This window comes from Cryptotermes secundus, unplaced genomic scaffold (assembly GCF_002891405.2).
Source record: "Cryptotermes secundus unplaced genomic scaffold, Csec_1.0 scaffold181, whole genome shotgun sequence".
In the NCBI taxonomy this organism is placed as follows: domain Eukaryota; kingdom Metazoa; phylum Arthropoda; class Insecta; order Blattodea; family Kalotermitidae; genus Cryptotermes; species Cryptotermes secundus.
Genome location: NW_019723906.1, coordinates 55,120 through 75,636, shown reverse-complemented (window position 1 = coordinate 75,636; position 20,517 = coordinate 55,120). Strand labels below are relative to the sequence as shown.

General features: G+C 39.4%; 2 protein-coding genes across 2 annotated transcripts in view; one reads left to right on the top strand and one right to left on the bottom strand.

The window, feature by feature from the left end:
* LOC111861997 (protein ILRUN) overlaps positions 1-5,603 on the bottom strand; it is a 22,067-nt gene extending 16,464 nt beyond the window's left edge. The window contains exons 1-2 of the mRNA XM_023847015.2: positions 5,271-5,603; positions 4,700-4,819 (exon numbers count right to left, since the gene is read on the bottom strand). Coding sequence (XP_023702783.1) covers positions 4,700-4,819; positions 5,271-5,425 — 275 coding nt within the window. The 5' untranslated portion in view covers positions 5,426-5,603. The remainder of the gene's footprint in view (positions 1-4,699; positions 4,820-5,270) is intronic.
* A 562-nt stretch (positions 5,604-6,165) lies between these two features.
* Positions 6,166-18,678, top strand: LOC111862039 (forkhead box protein N4). The gene is made up of 4 exons (XM_023847100.2): positions 6,166-6,754; positions 8,004-8,169; positions 14,668-14,830; positions 15,774-18,678. Exons 1-4 carry the CDS (start codon positions 6,205-6,207, stop codon positions 16,122-16,124), a joined length of 1,230 nt encoding a protein of 409 aa, XP_023702868.2. The 5' UTR covers positions 6,166-6,204; the 3' UTR covers positions 16,125-18,678.
* Positions 18,679-20,517: the final 1,839 nt, after the last annotated feature.

The window sequence follows — 20,517 nt, the reverse complement described above, 5'->3', positions numbered from 1 at the left end:
ACAGGGTATGATCAATGGACTAATCAAAATTGGAAGGTGCTATGGCATGGAAATGAATGTGGAAAAAACAAAATAATGAAAATTTCGAGACAACCAAACCCAGTCACAATAAAGATAGACCAACAACAGCTGGAGAATGTGAAATGTTTTAAATATTTGGGTAGCTTGTTAACAGGTGATGGAAGGTGTACTTGTGTAATTAAATCTAGCAATGCCATGGCAAAATCTGCATTTAGCAAGAAGAAGAATCTTTTTACCTGCAAACTGGACTTAAATTTGAGAAAGAAACTAGTGAAATGCTACATTTGGAGCATCGCTTTGTATGGGGCTGAAACTGGGATACTTAGGGCAGTAGATCAGAAACACCTGGAAAGCTTCGAAATGTGGTGTTGGAGAAGGATGGAGAAGATCAGTTGGACAGATTATGTGAGAAATGAAGAAGTGTTATTTAGAGTCAGTGAGTAGAGGAATATCCTACATGAAATAAGAAAACGGAAGGCTAATTGGACTGGTCATATCTTACGCAGTAACTGCCTTCTAAAAGAAGTTATTGAAGGAAAGATAGAAGGGTGGATAGAAGTGACCAGAAGATGAGGAAGAAGACGTAAGAAGATGCTGGATGACCTTGGGAACAGAAGAGGATATTCTCATTTGAAGGAGAAAGCTGTAGATTGCATTAAGTGGAGGAACTGTTTTGGAAGAGACTGTGGACCTGTCATCTGACAGATTACTGATGAATGAATGAATTAGACAGCTGAGTTCTCACATCTACCACTACATATAGTCTGTTTATTAATTTTGTTTTTCTTGTCGTTCAATCTGAGAATCCAATTTTGCACAAGTATATGATGGCAAAGCGTAATGGCTGACAAATTGCACATCCTGGTAAAAATTTTGCCCTGAGGCAAATATACACCCCTCCTTTTAAAGTGGAATTTTTAATCTGAAGGTGCACAAAATTTAAAATTATTTTAAGTGAAGTTCATAATGATACTCAAATTCTTAAATTAGATGAAATTTTCTTGTGGAACTCTTACTTTCACTTCATGGAACTCCAGTGTTCTGTGGAACACCATTTTGGACACACTAGTTTAATTGTATAGTAATTCAAAGTATTTTCTGAATGTGACTTCTTCTACATCCTGCCCATTTTGGCCTGTGGAAGGTGACCATCTGTCTATTTACACATCTCAATTTTCTTTTTTCTCAAACTGATAAACTTGTATGGAGATCAATTTAATTGCACATCAGTGGCATTACATTATTCAATGTCTGCTTATCTCTTGAGTCATTTCGCCCTAATGATTCAATCAGGTTCCTCATCTCAAGACTTACAAAATCCCTGTAGTTCTGTAACTCAGGCTATGCAAAAAAGGAGATTCAGTGCTACAAAATCAATTCCTTGCATCTAAACTTCATTGCACTACAATTGTTGATAAAGTAATGAAGCCAGTAACATGAACTTTAATCTCTTTGGTACCATGTTTTCTCTTTTAACTAATGTGGGCCAACAATTTAAATGCCACTGCAAGTACTTCTGGAAGGTGAGGACAGTAATAACTGAACCCTACCTTCTACCACTCATTCATTCATGGAGCTCAGCCCTTCTTCAGAAACTTGTCAATTGTGCAGTTACTCAAGAATTTCCTAGCATTTTATGGAACCTGAAGGTTCATTACCATGTTCACAAGAGCCCTCCGTTGGTCTCTATCCTGAGCCAGATCAATCCAATCCATAACATCCCATCCTATTTCTCTAAGATCCATTTTAATATTGTCCACCCACCTATGCCTTGGTCTTCCCAGTGGTCTCCTTCCTTCCAGCTTTCTGACCAATATCCTACTTGCATTCCTTTTCTCCCCATTTATCCCCTTTGACTTGATCATTCTAATTATACTTGGAGAAGAGTACAAGTTATGAAGCTCCTCACTATACAGTTTTCTCCAACCTCCTGTCACTTCATCTCTCTTCAGTCCAAATATTCTCCTCAACACCCTGTTCCCCAACACCCTCAGTCTATGTTCCTCCCTTAATGTCAGAGACCAAGTTTCACATCCATACAGAACCACAGGCAAAATTATAGTTTTGTATATTCTAATTTTTATGCTTTTAGGCAGGAGACAAGAAGACAAAAGGTTCTGAACTGAATGGTTGCAAGCATTACCAGAGTTCAATTTCCTCTTAATTTCCTCCTGAATTGATTTATTATAGTCGTTCCCAAGTATCTGAACTGTGCCACATTTTCAAAACATCTGTTTCCTATCTTTATGTACTGATTTTGCCCTGCACTTTGGTGATGAGATAGTACATATACTTAGTTCTCTCTGTTTACTTCTAGACCAACCTCCTTACTTGCGTCAATAAAGTTTGTGTGTTTCTCTACCACACTAAATACTGCATACATACATGTGCAATGCAGGGATGAAAGCATATCCACTAGTAGCAGAATGTACCTCACATCATACCCAACCATTGACAGATACAATTAATGACACCACATTCTTACAATGTGAAGAATATAAGTTGTGGTCATTATGCACTGTTATTTACTGCATCCATTTCATAACACACATTATTTGACAATACCTACTTTAGTAGTATGATAAATGATATTCAAATACCGATTTGGGCTAAATGTAAGAAGAGAGTGGGGACTAAGTCACCCAACCAACTTCCTCATGGCAGTCCCCAGAACCAGCATGCCGCCCTACCTGTGGGCAAATGGGGTGACATCGCTGACTATGAGTGGTCACATCCTAAGGTAAGATGTAAGCTAATGTACTGAAGCCTGTATGACCACTGAGGGAGCAGTGTGGTGAATGGTGTCCTTTGGATACAAGGGGGCATCCCACTGCAGGCTAGTCTTCCAACCCTCCACATGCAAGCATGCAAATACACACACAGATATACATACACTAAGCAGCAGACAAAAGCTCTCAGGGACTCTAATGAGGATCCACTGAGGGTGAGGCTTTCTCTTCGAAGATTGGAGGGCCTAGTTGTTTGGTCAGGTATTCCTACATTAGAGGGGTCATTTGCTGGGTCTTCTGCTGCTATGGGAATGGCCAGACCTCTCAGGGACTGGTCCATTGACGAGAAGACTGACAGAGATCATTTGATGTGAATGGATAATCCAACCATCCGAAAGAATAACTGAAAAGCACTGAAGAGGCAGCAGAGGGGGGAAGGGGTCCACTTCGGAGGTGGGGGTTCTGATATCCCTGAAGCATGTAGCAAATATGGTTAGAGGGCCCTGCCATCATTGTTCCAGTTGGAGTCCAACTGATGGCTTTTAATGGGAATGAGTAATCTGGTTATAAAAAAAACTGACACGCTAGCAGATGAGGCAGGCTTGGGGGTGGGGGTTATCCCAGTCTTGGGAGCTGAGACCTTGTCTGATGCTCAACTACGGGTCTAACAGGGACCAGGAAGGGACTTTGCTGTCCATCTTGTAATATAATGGGTCCCAACTGTGAATACCCTGGGGGAAGGGGGGGTTGACTGCTTTCAAAGACTCAGGTGCTAATCAAGTGTTCTCCTGCTACAGAGATGCAGTCAAATTCCTCTGGGACTCTGCCTGACTGCAAGATATAGCAGCCAGTCTAGCAGCTGTGGTAGGGTGGGGGGTTCTGGTCTTGGGTGCTGGAGCCTCATCTGGTGCTCAATTATGGATGTAGCTGTGACCAGATTAGGTCTCTGCTGCCCCTGACATGCAGGCAGGGCAGCTGGAGGGTCTATGCCATCAGCACTTGAGGGAGGATGGAAGGGAGTTTCTCTCCCTGCTTTCATGGGCTCAGGTGTTGGGTCTTCTGCTGTTTGGAAGAGAGAGTCAAATCTCTCAGGGGCTCTGGAAAGGGTCCACTGAGGGCAGTCTGTGAGAGGTCTGATTGACAGGGATGAATAACCTGAGTATCTAGAGAAAATTGGTGAGGCCAATAGAGGAATTGAGGCCTCTGCTGCAGCTGAGTTACAGCTCTAGATTAGACCAGTGGTGGAGAGGGTCAGCTGTATCTGTCAGTGAACAACAGTGTGTAGCTGTAGACATCCTGATGTCGGTGGCACCAGAGGGCTCTGATGTTGGTCTCCCGCTGCCGAAAGGAAGCAACCATCAGCTCTCAGTGGCTTTCATGAGAGACCCATAACAGTAAGACCAAAGTCTCTTGATGGGGGGTGAGTAGAATGCCTATGAAGTAGAAATGCCTGACCAGCAGAAAAGGCTGATCAGGGAAAACTCTCTTCTGAGGGAAAATTGAAGAGTGAGCTGGGGCCAGTGGTGGGTGGCTCTGATGTCTCTGCTGGTGAATGACAAGGTGTCTGGGATATTCCACTGTCAGCAGTCTATGAGAAGAGGGCAATATATCAACGCCAAACTTGGCTCTCCACGAGTAGAGCTGATGGATATTAAGAGGATCTCAATATACAGGGTTTTGGCCCTAATTACAGTCAAAGCTTTTAAAGAGCCTAAGGAACACTGAGGACATAACAGTAGAACAGGAGAGGTCTGAATGCTTAAGGGCTGACTTAAGGTTATACACCCATGCAAATACAATATGACAAAAGTAGTACTGACCCACATTCATATCCTACCCCAATCATATCAAAAATACAATGAACAAAGCAGTCTCAGACCTTATGAAACACCTTTAAAACTGAAATGAGTTCAATGAAGTCCCTTACTTGTATTCACACAGGTACTCACTTTGTACATGGTGGTATACTTTCACCTTCCCCAATAGTGATATCTTTCACTAACGACATTGAAGGCAATTTATGTGGAGATTCAAAGTCAAAATAAGAGCAAACTGCACCCTGTAAATTCCTGAAATGAAATAAACAACTAAAGTACAACCAATAACAATGTTATCAGATTTATGTACCCACCTAGAGAGCTTAACCTTACATATCAAGTCTCTCTCACTCTGCCCAACTAAGCCTTATTTCATAGCAGTGGCTATCAAGCTATTGTTTCTTAAACTGTGAAGTTTTTGTGAAATATTCTGTCGCTATTCAATGATCTCAAATAAATAACGTTTTCAATTTAATTTCATAAGCAAATTTTATGAGAAAATAGATAGCTGAACAAGTTGCATATACTACAGTTCAGAATAAGATCACGTTTATACAGCTGCAGATGCATGAAATGACATACCGAATGAACTCATGCTAAAGGTTATTGTATGTCAGGGCCTTGGCAGGTACACGTAACAAAGCATGTGTACTACATGAAACAGAATCATGACAACTATCAGAATGAGATTTAATACACCTACCAGTTATTCATGTCCAAAAAGAATGCGGCCGCAGCTTCATTCAAATTATTTCCGACCAACATTTGTAGTTGCTTTACTAATTCATCCCTATCTGTTGTACCCAGACAACTAAACTGCTGCAGAAGAGTTTGGTCTATATCGTTGTCTACGTCCATAATTATGTTTCATTAATTAATTAATTTAAAAGGAGAAACTTATTACGATTTTTCAAAACCTAAGAGAAAAATCGGAATTTAATACTGAAGTTTACATTTGAAACGCGATGAATTTGCAAGATCAAAGTCACAGACCAAACACGTACTTATTTCTAACATACACACCATGGATAATACGCCACACATATGATCTACTTTTCTTAGGTAACCAAGTTAGTCTTCCGTGAATTGCGAGCATAAAGATCATTTGACAATCATGAGGGACGAAATATGAAACATGATAACTGACCCAATACATTTTACGAGAAACAGTTAAATTAATAATCAACATATTATATTAAGAGTCATGTTATCGTGGCGTCACTGTCATGATAGAAAATGCTTTAAAGTCCGTACAGATGCGTATAAAGTCCTGCTTCTCAGAAGGGGAAGATCCTTTGTCTAATGGAAGCTGGTTCCATTCACGGATATCTAACAAGCAAAGTTATTGGCGGACTACATGGTCACCTTGGTCGCCTTGACGTCCAGACCGTCCAGACAGCATTACTTCTGCCATCTATGCGCAATGTGATTAGTTCCTGACTAGTAGCTGCGTAAAGATGGCAATAGTGATATGCAGTGACGTTCATTTCGCTGCTGTACAGGTTGCTAGGGTGACAGAAATCCAACTGTACTTAAACGTCACACAGGCAGTATTGTTGGTTAGTGTCGTCCGGGTTCTTCAAATGCGAAGGTGCTAGTTGAGAGATTCAGCGTGATTTTCTTGAAGAACATCTGATATGGATTTGTTAAAGTGTAGTAATACAGATACAGAGAAGAGAAAACTCTCCAGTGAACTCCTGATTACAATGGATAACGAAAATCAAAATATGTGTTCGAAGAGACGAAGAGTTGAACGTAATGGTTCAGACACAGAAAGCAACAGCTTCCCAACAGGTCTAGAAGTGTTGGTTTTTAATGGAGAATGGGATACGGCTGAAACAGTTCCTTCAATTATTGGTGAAATGTGCAGTGTAACTTTACCAAATCTTGATGCTTTGAATGAGTTTTGTGTTCCGTGCAGTGAAAGCAGTAGATCAGAAATTAGTACTGAAGATGATTGTGTAATAAGACACAGTTCGGAAACGACTGAACGTGAGGCTTTTCTTGAACCTACTCCAATAACGACGCATTCAGACGGAGAATACAAACATATCAATAATGCTGAAAACAATTGTGACAAAAGTCTTTCTTGGCTCATAAATTTTAAAGTTGGTTCTCTCTTTAATGCAGCTGAAGTCCAGCAAGATCACGTATCTAACGGAAGAAGGAAAGTAACTACGTGTTCAGGTATGTACTGAAAATCTCGAAATTACCCTTCAGATATACTTTTTGATTTTGTATTTTATATTAAGTAATGCTATACTGCGGGGTCTTCTTTCTTCACGTAGTCTAGAAATTGTAAATTGTTATGTAGTTCGAAGGTTTATCACAGTGTTCACGAGTCCTGTGTTATGCAATATACGTAATATCTTAAACATGTAATTATCTACAGTTAATTCTGTAGCTTGCTACCATTCAGATTAGATCCTTATGCCTTCTTGCATGCTGTATAACAATGTAAAAACTAGAATATACAAAACTATAAATTTTCCTGTGGTTTTCAATGAGTATAAAATGTCTCGAGCTTCGAAACAACATACACGGAGGATCTTTGAGAACAGTTTGCTCAGGTGAATATTTTGACCGAAGAAGGATTAAGTGGTAGGAGGTTGGAGAAACTGCAAATAATTTGTACTCTTCGGCTCCCCATTATGAAATTTTCTCAGTTTTTGTCCCTATGCCTTTCTGTGTTTAAATATCTTCTGAAATTTGTATTCAAACCTGTGCTCGTACTTCAGAGATAGAAAGCGAAACCAAGCCTCATGCCCACGTAAAACAGAAAGCAAAATTTATAAACTTAGTGTTATAATGTAATTTTTAACGCTGTTTGTGTGAAGCAGGTGAAATGATAGAATAATCTGATTTGGATGAAGTATGAAGTACTTTACCACATTTCGAAAACATTTATCTGGAATTCATATATTACTGCTTTATCCTGCATTCTAGTAAACTATCTTAAACACGGGTGAGATATATCTTTATCTGGTGGACTGCGTGGCCCGTCTTATGAAGATGGCGATCACAGTGGCCGCACGGTCTAAAGCGTGAACCGTCTTCGCCTGCTGGAACAGTGGGATCGTGGGTTCGAATCTCACTCCAGGCATGAAAGTCTCTGTGCGTTTATTCTGTGTTTGTGTTGTCCTGTGAGTAGGTAGCGGCCTTGCGAATGGCTGATCCCTTTGTCGAGTTCTGAATAGCCATTACCATCCCTGCTTCTCCGGGCTGGTCTTATTCGCTAATGCATGTATGCAGAGGCCTATATCTGAATGTTTATGTATTTGTGTATCTATGAATTTAGAATGCTATGTACGAACAAAGTTGTATGTGTGTAACATGCTGTTTTATACGTATGCTTAAGTTCATGTCATCAAGCAAAAACCCCAGGCGTCAGAACGGCATAAGACACAGTCTCAATAAGTCCGCTTGTTTCTTTCAGATTCCCACGTTAACGTGAAAACCGAACAGCCCAGTGCAAAGCAAAGGGAAACTAATCCCTCTTACCCTGGGTTCATGAAGCCACCATTCACCTACACTGAACTTATTCAACAAGCTCTTAAAGAGAAAGGAGAACTTACGGCATCAGAAATCTATAAGTGGATTTCGTAAGTAATATGACTCTTTTTGACTAGCGTTTGTGCATAATACATAGGCCTATACATCTAGATTTACTTATCAATATAAATATCCGGAATATAAATGGCAGAAAAAATCCCCCTGTCGCTTTCGTTTTTAATAGTCAAAGAATACCCAAAACAGCATATTTCTCCATTCATTTCCTTTTTAAACAAAGACTGGAAAGTTCTCGGTTCCAAATTCATTGTCAGCTGAGCTACCGGCTATTCTAACTTAGAGCGTGCAATTTCTCCAGGTGATAACAGAGATGGTACCTTAAAATAGGTCACGATCGACAACTTTCAAATCCTCGTCTATTTGCAATTCATGATAAATTTTCCATTTCCAATTGTATAATCATTTTCTTAAAAGAGACCTAGCACACACACACACAAAAAAAAAATGTACATGACATGAAATAGAGATATCGCTTATATCAGAACTTTCATTTGAAATATTTCACAATATACATAGGAAATACTTAACGGAACACAAGAAAGAATTAATTGTGACCTTAGGCATATGCAATGTAATCTTTAACGTTTGAAAATTTTTCTTTGCAACAATACAGTGTCAATAAAATAAATAAATGTAAAGTGCAATGGGATGTGCGCAATAGCAACCAGTATGTGCCCTCAATAGAAATAAAAATTTCCAGTCTTGCCCATTTCTAAGTAAGAAAATTTGTTAGAAGTTTTGCTGTATATTTTATTCGTCTTAATATCGCTTCTTTTGTACAGAACTATTAGGTTTATTTTGAACTGTATACATCGTCTGGTATATATAAGACAAACAACCACAACGTTTCGGAGACCGGATCTGTCTCCGTCCTCAGGTGGATGGGGCAGGTTAAACCTACACAGTTGGGCCCGTTAGAAAGAGATAGTCTCAATCACTTTCATCTCTTTTTAACGGACCCAACTGAGTAGGTCTGTTGAGGATCGTGCACTCCGCGCGACGCGGTAACACGCGGTGCCAGCGGTGACGTAACAGTAGAACAATTGTGTTAGGCAATCATTGCAGCGGTGACGTAACAGGGACACCGCGGTTACTACGTGGCAACAGGGAACAGTATAAGAGGCCGGCTGAGCGGTGTGAGCCATTGTATGTACAGTGCGCCGAGACAAAGAGCAGCCAGGAGGAGTGAGTGTGTGCGTGGTGCCGAGGGCGAGTGTGTGTGGATTGTGAAGCCAGACAGAAGACAGTGGAAGTCAGTACGGAGAGTTCGACTGTTCTACAGTATAGTGAGAGTTGATATTACGAAAGAGCGACTGTGAAACGACTAGTTCAACATTTTGTGTTATAGTTACGTTGACTTGTAGTTACGGCGTATAGAGTAATAAAGCGACGTTACGAGAATACACTCCTCGAGGTTTTGTTCACGACAAGGTCTATCGTGCCCCATCCATCTGAGGACGGAGACAGATCCAGTCTCCGAAACGTTGTGGGTTTTTGTATTATATATACCAGACGATGGATAGAGTCCAAAATAAGCCTAATAGTTCTGTACAGCATACACCATCGTCAGAATACTTTCAAGTCTATCGCTTCTTTTATTGCATATATTTCTTTTCTATTCACGTTCATTTTCTTTTAATTTTCGCACTTGAAGCCCCGAAACCATCGAAATTTCACATAGGCTATAATCCAAATTATTGACGAGTGACTGCTATAGTCAGCTCCTTTTCTTTTTTATGGAAGATCTTCCAGTACTCGCGTCAGTGCTCATCTCCCTTTCAATTTTCGAACCAACTGCCCTCTTTGAAGACATCTGGCATGATTTCATGCCATTGGCTCAATTTGGTTGTTGAATATGTTAAATAATGTTAAATAATATTTTATTTCTGAAAAACTCACAGTATTGTGTGCCTTCACACACCTCTAGTAAAAAATGCACAGTAGAGGGTGCAATAGGTGCATATATTACTTATACATTATCTGTCAATGACTCAAGTTTTTGTTTCCTTAAACAAATTCCTTATATTAAATTCGTCACGATCATTCATACCTCAAGTTCTCAACAAAAGAACCCTAAAGCCAGCCATAATATACCGCAGCAAAATTTAGACGTTAAACGATCCAGGAACCAAGCATGGAAAGTAGTTCTGAATGATATGGATCTCTTCTTTCGCATATTGATTTGCAATATGATCCAGCTTGACATAATTCGATGTGATAGAACACCTACATTGGCGACTCCTGACTTTACTCGGCGTTCAGTCAATATCTGGTACCTAGCACGGAGTGCGGGAAACAGGGGCCCCCACAACCTTCGCCTTCCACACAAAACAGGAACAGATCAGAGGGTTCACGTTATCGCCATTAGGGAAATTCGCGCTTCTTCAAAATGCCCCGATGTCACTGTAGCATGTTCCTAACAAAGAAATGAATGCACACTAGCAGCACGCCAGCCTGCGCATTAACGAAATGAAGTGAGAAATGTGATAGAATTTCATCACTAATCTGATTGGTCCATATGGTGCTGAGATGCAAAACCTAAGGTAATTTTGTAATGTTATAAAAATGTTTAGGAACAGGGATAGCTCAGGCTGCGGACTGGACGGCCGAGGTTTGATTTCCGGCAGGGGGTAACAGATATTCTCTTCTCCAGATAGGCTCTGAGACCCACCCAGTCTCCTATCGAACTGGTACCGGAGGCTCCATCCCCGGGGGTAAAGCAGCTGGCTCGTAAGCTGACCACTCACCTCCACTTAACTCCGAGGTAAAGAATGCCGGAGCCTAAAGTCCACTCCCCGTACGAGCGCTGCTTACTAAGTGCTTCAAGCTAGTTTCTTGTTTGGCGTATTCTTCGACTCTGAAGATGGAGGCGACACGTTCTCCGAAAAGTCGGTTGATTTTCAGCGGACTAAAGGAGACTGTATCCCAGAAAATAGAAATCTTAATAATTAACTTTCCTTTACGTGTGTAAGAGGAGCAGGGATAGCGTAGTCAGTATAGCGACTGGCTACGGGCTGGACGGTCGAGGGGTCGGAATTCGAGTCCCGGTAGGGTCAAGAATTTTATCTTCTTTACGTTGTCCAGACCGGCTCTGGGGCCCACTCAGCGTCCTATCCAATGGGTACCGGGGACACTTTCCCCGGGGGTAAAGCAGCAGGGGCGTGAAGCTGACCACTCGCCTCCAACTAGTGCTGAGGTCAAGAAAATGTGGATCTATACATCCACTCCCTATGCGCTTTCGTGACGTAGTGCTTAATTCGTTAAGCACAGGGACAATTAATCTTTACTTCATGTTGTTAAGGCTTACTGAGTTCTATCTTACTGCCACCTGTAAGTGCATAGGAAGAGCGAGGCTGGAACAGACACATGAGAATTGTTTACAGGCCTTGTCCATAATTCGAAAATTTGAGTTGCACATATAGTATATTCGAAGTCGTATATGAAGTTTATTATTCTTCTCCGGGAAAATTGATAGACTCTACGGTCGTTTCTAAGTTTGTAAGGAAGGTCTCAACTCTGTTTCTAAACATCTATATTTTGCTATTGAAATTTACGTTCAAGAGATGCCTTGCTTGTAACGGTCATTGAACTTCTATCGAAGTAACAATAATGGCTCATAACCCGACGCTTTTTACTACATAGGGGTTATTATCATTGCCTCTTTTGTAAATTAAAATCAGCTGGCAACCCGCACGTGTTCCGAGGATGGAAACCTGAAAGGAATCCTATAAGAAATATTAGAATAATTAATTACGACTTGTAAGATTGAGGCTTTCACGGCGGTGACTATGAAGAAAGCAGTCTTCTGGGATTTGGCACCGTGTATATGTCTGCTTTTACCGTTTCTCACGGTCTCTTCGCTTGCAGATTTCTTATATTTTTTCTTCTACCCTGAAGATGGAGGCGATACGTTCCTCCGAAACGTCGGTTAACACCACATATACACGGTGCCAAATCCCAGAAGACTGCTTTCTTCATAATTACGACTTATTTGACCATAATTCAATTAAATTCTTTATTTATTTACATGCTTATTCAACAGCCCAAATGCCAACTATAAAGTAACCAAGAGTAAAGAGACAAACAGACCAATACTATTATGCTTACCGTCCTCACATCTCGTCACAAATAGACAGAAACTGATTGTCGAAAGAAGTTGTAAATGTGCGGTTGATGAGGTTGCGTCCCACGAAATTATACCAGTGTGCGCTAGCATTTCCACACTAAACTAAATGTATTAAATTGCTTCCAAAATGCTGTAATTCCGTGAATCAGTTATCTCAACTATCACGGAATCATATTCATCTCTATGTAAACACGACAAAAAGTAGTCTTTGAATTTTACAGACTGCATCCTGTTATGTGTATTATATTTAATTACTTATATTATAATCGGCACAACACAGAAAGTGGGGATATCGTCAGTGAAGATAACATATATTGGTATATATTTCACGTGTTTAATGTAAATATAACTTGCGCTACATTTCTGTTTAAGGCCTCAAGTGTGCAACTTCTGCACTCTCCGTTGGCATGGCCACCGTAATATATTATTCTGTATAGTGTGGAACATTTATTGTTGGTCAGGTTTACAATAATAGAATTTGCTTTGATTAAACTCAATAACATACACAGAACCGCAAAGAACGCACTTTGAAAATACTCCAAATTTGTGTTTGAGTATCCGTTTCCAGTCTTGTTCAGATATTAATTTCCATTAATTAATTAATCTCAATTGAATTGGTATTTCAACATTTATCAGTAATGAGTGTAGCATATCGTTAAATTCATTCAAAGCTGTAAGCAAACAGAATTAGTAACGCATTTCCTGTAGGCACGAAATAGGGGCTAGGTGGCTGGTGGTGCTTAGTACTGCATTGTGCACCCATTGATACGGTCACCCCTGCAAGGACTCATACACATCAGTTTCTTCCGGTTTCGTGTGATATTCATAGACAGGTGGGGATGGAAGGATAGCAGCCACGAGCTCAGAGGAGGGAGAGATGATTGTATATATTATCATAATCTAACCTGTTATCCTTTGAGCCTGGAGGACACAGAACGATTTGTTCACCTCATGGCACGTACACGCACATTAAAACACGACGATTTGACGCATGGATGATTCTGGATGGCTGCACCCCCAGTGAATGGTACCATGACGCGGATGGCACGGCGCCATCCATGTGTCGACAGTCTCCCGCGTTCCAGACTTTTCTTAATGGACTCATACGACGTAAAGGAAGTTTATTGTTATTATTATTTTATTAGCGGGGTGAGACTGAGTCCACTTGGTACTACGGCCACTACTGGCCTATTGTACCAACCCCACATGATAGATGAAGGTGATTGTGGAGCAAGGGAAACCGAAGTACTCGGAGAAAACTTGACCAGTGCCACTTCGCCCACCACAAATCCCGCATGACCTGACTCGGACTCGAACCCGGGCCGCCGCGGTCGGAAGCCAGCGACTAACCGCCTGAGTTATGGCACGGCCCACGTAAAAGACGTTAGGGTGGATTCAGCAGTGCACACCAAAATAAAAAGTGGAGGGAGAATGCAATTACTGTAATTCGTTTAAAGTAGGTGACGTAGACAAAACAGAGATGGTATTAAACCTGTGCGACAAAAAATAAATTACACAGACGTCTTACAGCATACCTAATTTTTGTCAAAATTCGTTGAGAAGTTCGTAAATGAAACACACGGACGAACAGTTATTTCTCATAAATAATATTTAACATGGCCAAGCACAATAGCCGCAGTTACTGCAATAGGCTTCACGTTCTTTCACGCCTCAGCCCCTTTTCTCATTATATTGTTTACGAGTTCTGGCTGGATTATAAATTATCCATTTTTTATAGGCGCATTGTTTAGTTGGTCATTTAACCACTCTGTATCAATTATTGTGACTATGTAGCATCACCTGAGGAATGAAAGCGGAAAATTTAAGCGATATGCAAGTAACAAAGTGTAGTTTATTGAAGACACACTCGGTATACAGCTAGATGGACCGAGATCTACGAAACACTTCCGAAAATTTTCTCAACTCCCGAATGCGAATCCGCCTATCATTTTGTAACCATGCTACTCGCATTTAAAATGTGAAATAATACGAGTAGTTACCTCCTCATTTGAACACTAAACCCCAACAATATACTATGTACATCCTTAAAAATTACAATATTATAATATGCGATTTCTTCACTACTTTAAGTAGAAATTGTCATGCTATACCTCTCTAGAGTGAAGATAAATTACATAATTTATCATTACCATTTTGTGGCAGACCTAACCAGCAATCAACTTGTCCATGTTGTATTTTGAGAAGTGTCTGTAAAATCGTTTGTGCTTGGCATAATGTGGTTCATGGATTATTTAACAAGTAATGATTTTTGCATAGGGAAGGAAATTGGCTGGCCTTGCCAAATCTTGTTTTCATTCTGATATCACATTTTACTGTTCATATTTTATTTGCCAAAGATATCTATTAACATTAACTGATAGAAATATATTACATTTCATTACAGGGAACACTTTCCGTTTTACAAACCAGATGACGACAGATGGAAGAATTCTGTCCGTCACAACCTATCGATCAGCCCACATTTCCAAAAAGGCAACAAAGCACCTAATGGAGTAGGTCACCTTTGGGTACTTGCAGAGAGTAATAAATATTTCCAAACAGTGGAGGTAAGAATACTTGAATTATTCTTATTTTTGAAATTCTTTGATGATGGGATAAAAAAATGAATTTTGAAGTGTGGGATGTCAATGTTCTAAGAGACAACCACGTAAAACTATAACAATTGTATATATTATTCTCACATGTACAGAATAGTTGCGAAGTCATCTCAATATACATATGTTGCTCACAAGTTTGCGGGCCCCGAAAAGGGCCGTTTGTTTTGCTGTGCTTGCACTAGTACGAGTAGTAGCGTGGGCCAATTTCACATTGACTTGGCTTGAACAGAAGTTGAATGCTGTCTGTTAGACCGACGAAGCTGGGTGTTAGAACGTGGAAGGTTCCCACAGAAGTTTACTTTCGCTATTAACAAAATATCAACGCAGACCTGCTTTAAAACGTGCATTTTTTCACAGCTTCTTAATAAGAAGTTACAGATGATTAGACAGACATGTAAAATTTAGAATGATAAAATATCTCAAAATGATATAAATGAAATATATTAACACCTTGAAAAAATTACAATGACATGTGTTGCTTCATTTTATTTTGTCAATTTTAAATTAACAAAAGGAGTTACAAAAGTGTCTTCAAATTTTGCTCATTAAATCATAAAGATTCAAGTTTGTAATATTCACTAACTTCTCTATTTTGATAAAGGAAGTTAAAAAAATGAGGTATTGTAAGTTTGTTCAGAGACTTCCTTTCTTTGGCTATTTGCAATCAGAACTTCTATGAAATATTTAGTCTTTCATAACATGCATTAATGATGTTTTAGTACAATCCCTGAAATCAAGGGAAGTTTGATATCACAGATTCTACACTTACATATTATTTGTTTTTGTTTGGTTCTGTTAGCACCCACATGTCGGACAGTTCAACAGCAAATTTGGTGCATATACGAGTATGTGAACTGAATCGTTTTTACATCTGTTTGTCTTAAAATTTCAGAAAATGAAACAGCATTTTAAAAGGTTTCTGGCAGCCACTGTAACAACTCATGAAGTTCAAGAAGCCACAGCCAGTATACAGAGCAACAATGAAAGCCAAGACCTCCACAACGAACTGTTGCTTTCTATTGAAGCTGAGAACAGCCAGCTATTCCAGGGAACTTCCAGTTATACACTTCCACTGAGTCCTCTGCAAAGGATCAGCCTTGAGCAGTCAGCTGAGGAAATTCTCAGTGGAGTCAAAAAGGATGTGCAGGTTCAATATCTTGTTCCTGTCAATGAGGAATCTCTAAGTAAGAAAGGTATGCACATTTTACATTCTATACATCACTTGTCCTTCTTCAGCATTTAAGTCATATACAGGACCTATCAGTAATATATAAAGGGAGCTGTATAGTGCATGACATAAGTCTGGGACCATGGCAGTATTATCTTCAAGAGTGAACTGTCACTGCACACAGTGAGCTCATCCAACAAAACACTCACAGCATTCTCTTGGACTGGTAAATACATTTGCAAACTTGTATCACCATGTTAACACTAAATATTGTCTATGGTTCTGGATTTCTGGGGCACTCTTCAGTTTTCATCAGTCACTTCTAATAGATTATTTGGATTCTAGAACCATGTCATACTTTCTATATCTGATGTATATGGGGTCCATTAGAGATAATTCATGGCCCAAAGCAAGCTGATATAAAAACACTTATCATGCTGGGACTTGATTAACACTTTTTAAGAAGTATTCCTTACAGTGGACATAATGATAATGTGTCTGATATGTTTTTAGGAGGCACTTAATTCACATCTTAACTGGAGCACCACCTGTCATAACCAAAGGTTTTTGTGAGCTTTGTGTTCTTCCAAACAAAGGCAAGGATATTAACCTCAAATATATCTTGACTTTCTCCCCAGCCCTTAACAATTCACTTAGCTAATCATTCTCAGTCATTTGACAGTGATGTGCTGAGCAACTTGGATCAATGGATAATGCTTCAGATTTGTACTTCCGAGGTGGTATCTTGACTATCAGTGACTATTCTCATAAATGTTCCTCAAGACTTTCCTTAGTCTTTCCAGATAACTGCTGGGATAGTAACTTCTTAGGTCACAACTTATTCTGTCAAAATCTTTTCCAATTCACCATTCAGTAATTCATCTTACCATTTGATGCTATTTAATCTGACCTAATAATGGTGTCATTAAATAAACCACAAAAGAAACATTAAAGACTTCTAAAGTTGATTACATTATTACTAAATAAAGTTAATAAATAACTGAATGAAGACACTAATTGAAGATTCTATTCACATGCAACAAACGGAAATCACTACGATAGGAACTGCTCATTTCTTCTTCCCCTCCTTTTCACTACCGGTTTCTGTGCCAAGTTTCCTTATGTTAAGATTTCACAGCTTTAATTCCACTGCTCTTCCATATTCAATATCTTATTCCAAAATCTGGAACAGCAAATTTTTATGTAGATACAGACTTAATAGTAATTGTATGGATATAAATTATACACAATACATGGCAGCTTCAAAAAGTTCTGGGACAGAAGTGGATATAGTGATATTGTGGCATTAGGCTGGAGCCTGCTTGTCAATGTCAAGATGTGAACGCCCCTACACACTGCAAAATTGTTCTGTTACTACTAGGCATCACAGTTCCCAGAGAATGCATGAAAGATGTTGAAACTTACTTGATGTGGTAAAAATGAAAATGGACATTTTATTGTACTAACTTCATGTAACAATCTTCTTGTTAAACTATATAAGAATCTTACGGTAATACTCACCACCCTACTCTTTCTCAGTGAAGAATTACTATTCAGCCTGAATTTAAATTACCCCTGTAGTCACAAAAAATTTTCCATTTCTACTTTCTCAACCTAGAAAATAATACAGTTTGCTTGGATCTACATGAGAATAGCAAAAGTAATGAATATTTTTCTCATTTGTGTGAAAGTTAAAAAATCTGTTTTCCGTTTTACATTATCACTGTCATACTCACTAAAGAAAACAGCATTCTTTTGTTGCAAGAGCTTCCCAAAATCATTCAAGTATGCTCCAAGGGATTCTTAACAATTTAATTTCTCTGTTATTATGCTGATACAAAGGATGCGTTGCTAATACTGGTTACAAGTACTCAGAGGTAAAGAATAACAATTTCTTTCAAATGTGTTTAACTATATTAAAATAGAATTTCTGAGAAAAACATAAGCTGAATTGCAAGAGAAAGTGGAGTTATAAGGGTGAGTCTGAAAGTATCTGCAATTACTTTTTTATTAAATAATTCAATTACAGTGAGTATGTACAACAGCATCATTACTCTCTATAGTTCCTTTCCTGTTCAGCACACTACGTCCAGTGGCCCACAAGCTTCTGTAGGCACCAGGGGGGAAAAACTGAGTGATAAGCCACGCACACTTCTTGGCCACTTGTGAAACTGTGGCCTCTCAAACAATCTCTGAGTGAACAAAACAGGTGACAGAAGCAGCCAGATCATGACTATAAGGAAGATGTTCCAACACCTAAAAATTCAGTTAGCAGTGAATCTCAGTGGTCTGGGCAGCAGTGTGTGGACAACCATTCTCATGCAACTTGGCTGTACCTTTTGACAACAGTCCTCAATGTCTGTTTCAAATAACTGGTTTCAACTGGTTGTGAAGCATTTCACTATAATGGACATTGTTTACTGCTATGCCCCTCTCTCAGTAGGGTTACAAAACTGCCCCTTCTCACCCGAGAACAAGTTCTGTCAGAATTTGATCACTACCTGGCGATTTATACCTTTCCAATTTTGTAATAGCAATTTCACCCATAAAAGGCCTAGGATCAGGTACTAACAGCTCAGCTGCATGTATTTCTGCCTAACATCACTGACCCTATGTAAAAGTAAGTAAAGTAAAGCTATCCCTGTACTGGGCCATGAAGGCCCATAGGGTTGTGAGACGTTGAGGGTTCCACATTATCTAGACAATCGGCTCAAAGATGGTGATAAGGTTGTCAGCCTTACGCGCCAGCTGCGCTTTACTCTCCAGGAAAATTATTTAATTAATTCCTGGTACTCATTTCTGTTAGAGGCTGAGTCAACCCCAGGGCCATAGTGTGGCTGCAAGGATTAGGTTAATTGAAAGAAATCCAATGACCTCATCGGGACTTGAATCACTGACCCTATGTACATTCAATAACTGAGAGAAACAGTTCTTCCACCTAATCGAAATGTTGTGGGAATTTGCAAGCAGATCACCATTCTCATCCTTCATTAAGTTATTTCTAGGTTGGTAACCCCTCTTAAAGTCATTTATTCCTCTCTACAGGTCTCTAATGTTCTTGTTCTTACTGTTCGTTGCAAGCTCATCAAGTGTCTCAGATATTCCCTCTTTTTATTCCTGAAATGCCTGCTAGTTTCATGTCTTATATTGTTCTCATTCTGGCCCTTGTGCATCCTAGAAATGTGCCAACACTCTTATCATCAATGGTTGAGTTTTGAACTTTTTTCCCCCAACGTTGCATGCTTGCACTCCATGCTTTAGTGCCTGCTTTTTTGGAGTGTAATGGTGGAAACACATCTCATCCCCATGACACTGCTTTTCGAAAAAAGCATTACCTTCATTACGATACTGATTTCAAATGCCTTGGCAGATTGTCAAACAACTGAGCTTATACTTTCCTGTCAGTAGTTTTGGACTTTATGAAACTTTATGAAACCTAAATCACTCTTGGTTGATTCCAAGAGCATAACCACGATTGATGGACAGATAATGTAACACTTCATCAACAGTTAGCCATAGATTACCCAGAATCATGAAATGGGCTCATTCAATGTTTTCCATCTGTAATGGTTGTTGACTGGCATCCTGATCATTCTTCACCAGTGACACTCGTGTGACCATTATTGAACACAATTATCCATTCGTACAAATTTTGCTGTGGTAAACCACCATTTCCATATTATGTTGAAAGTCTAGAAATGGATTTCTGTCCCTGGTACACTTCAGCCCACAATTGTATCAGAGTGGCCATGCAAACTCTGCTGTGACAACAGTGCAACTAACTGGTGAAAGTCAGTATTTCACTTCCACATTTGGGAGTCTGTGCTCCTATCTTCATATAAAATAAATAACTGCAGAAACTTTCTGACCCACCTACATACAAGCACTTCAAGGGCTTCATTTTGTATAGCATGGATATCTCACATTAAATTGCACAACAAAGCAACTGCATGAGGCTGATGATAAGATTTGACAGTCTGTATCAAAATGTGGCTGCAGTCTGTAACATACAGATTTCACAAATCTATGTCATAATTACAGGAGGTTATTCCTAAGGTCATTTTGAGTAAAGAATATTACATAAACATGATCACAGTTCTAAGTAGTTACAGAGATATGGGTACGGAGAGTTCAGAAGTTATGAATACAAGAGACACTTTTATTGTAACAAGAAATGACAAGAGTTGTACATGATTTTACATACCCTGGGCTTTCACTGCTATAATAAATGTTCAAAATGCACATCTTCAGTTTCAATACACAGCTTTCCTGGTCACTGGATGGACCATGGTGGACCGCTGATACGACCACTGTGATCACATGACTTCAGCCACCCTGATTTATGTGAATGAAGGTGAAAGTTCAGGGCATGCAAAATCATGCACAACTATTAAGTGCTATTTCTTGACACAATAAATATATTAGTTGTATTCAAAGAATCTTAACTTTCCTAAGTCATCTCTGTAAC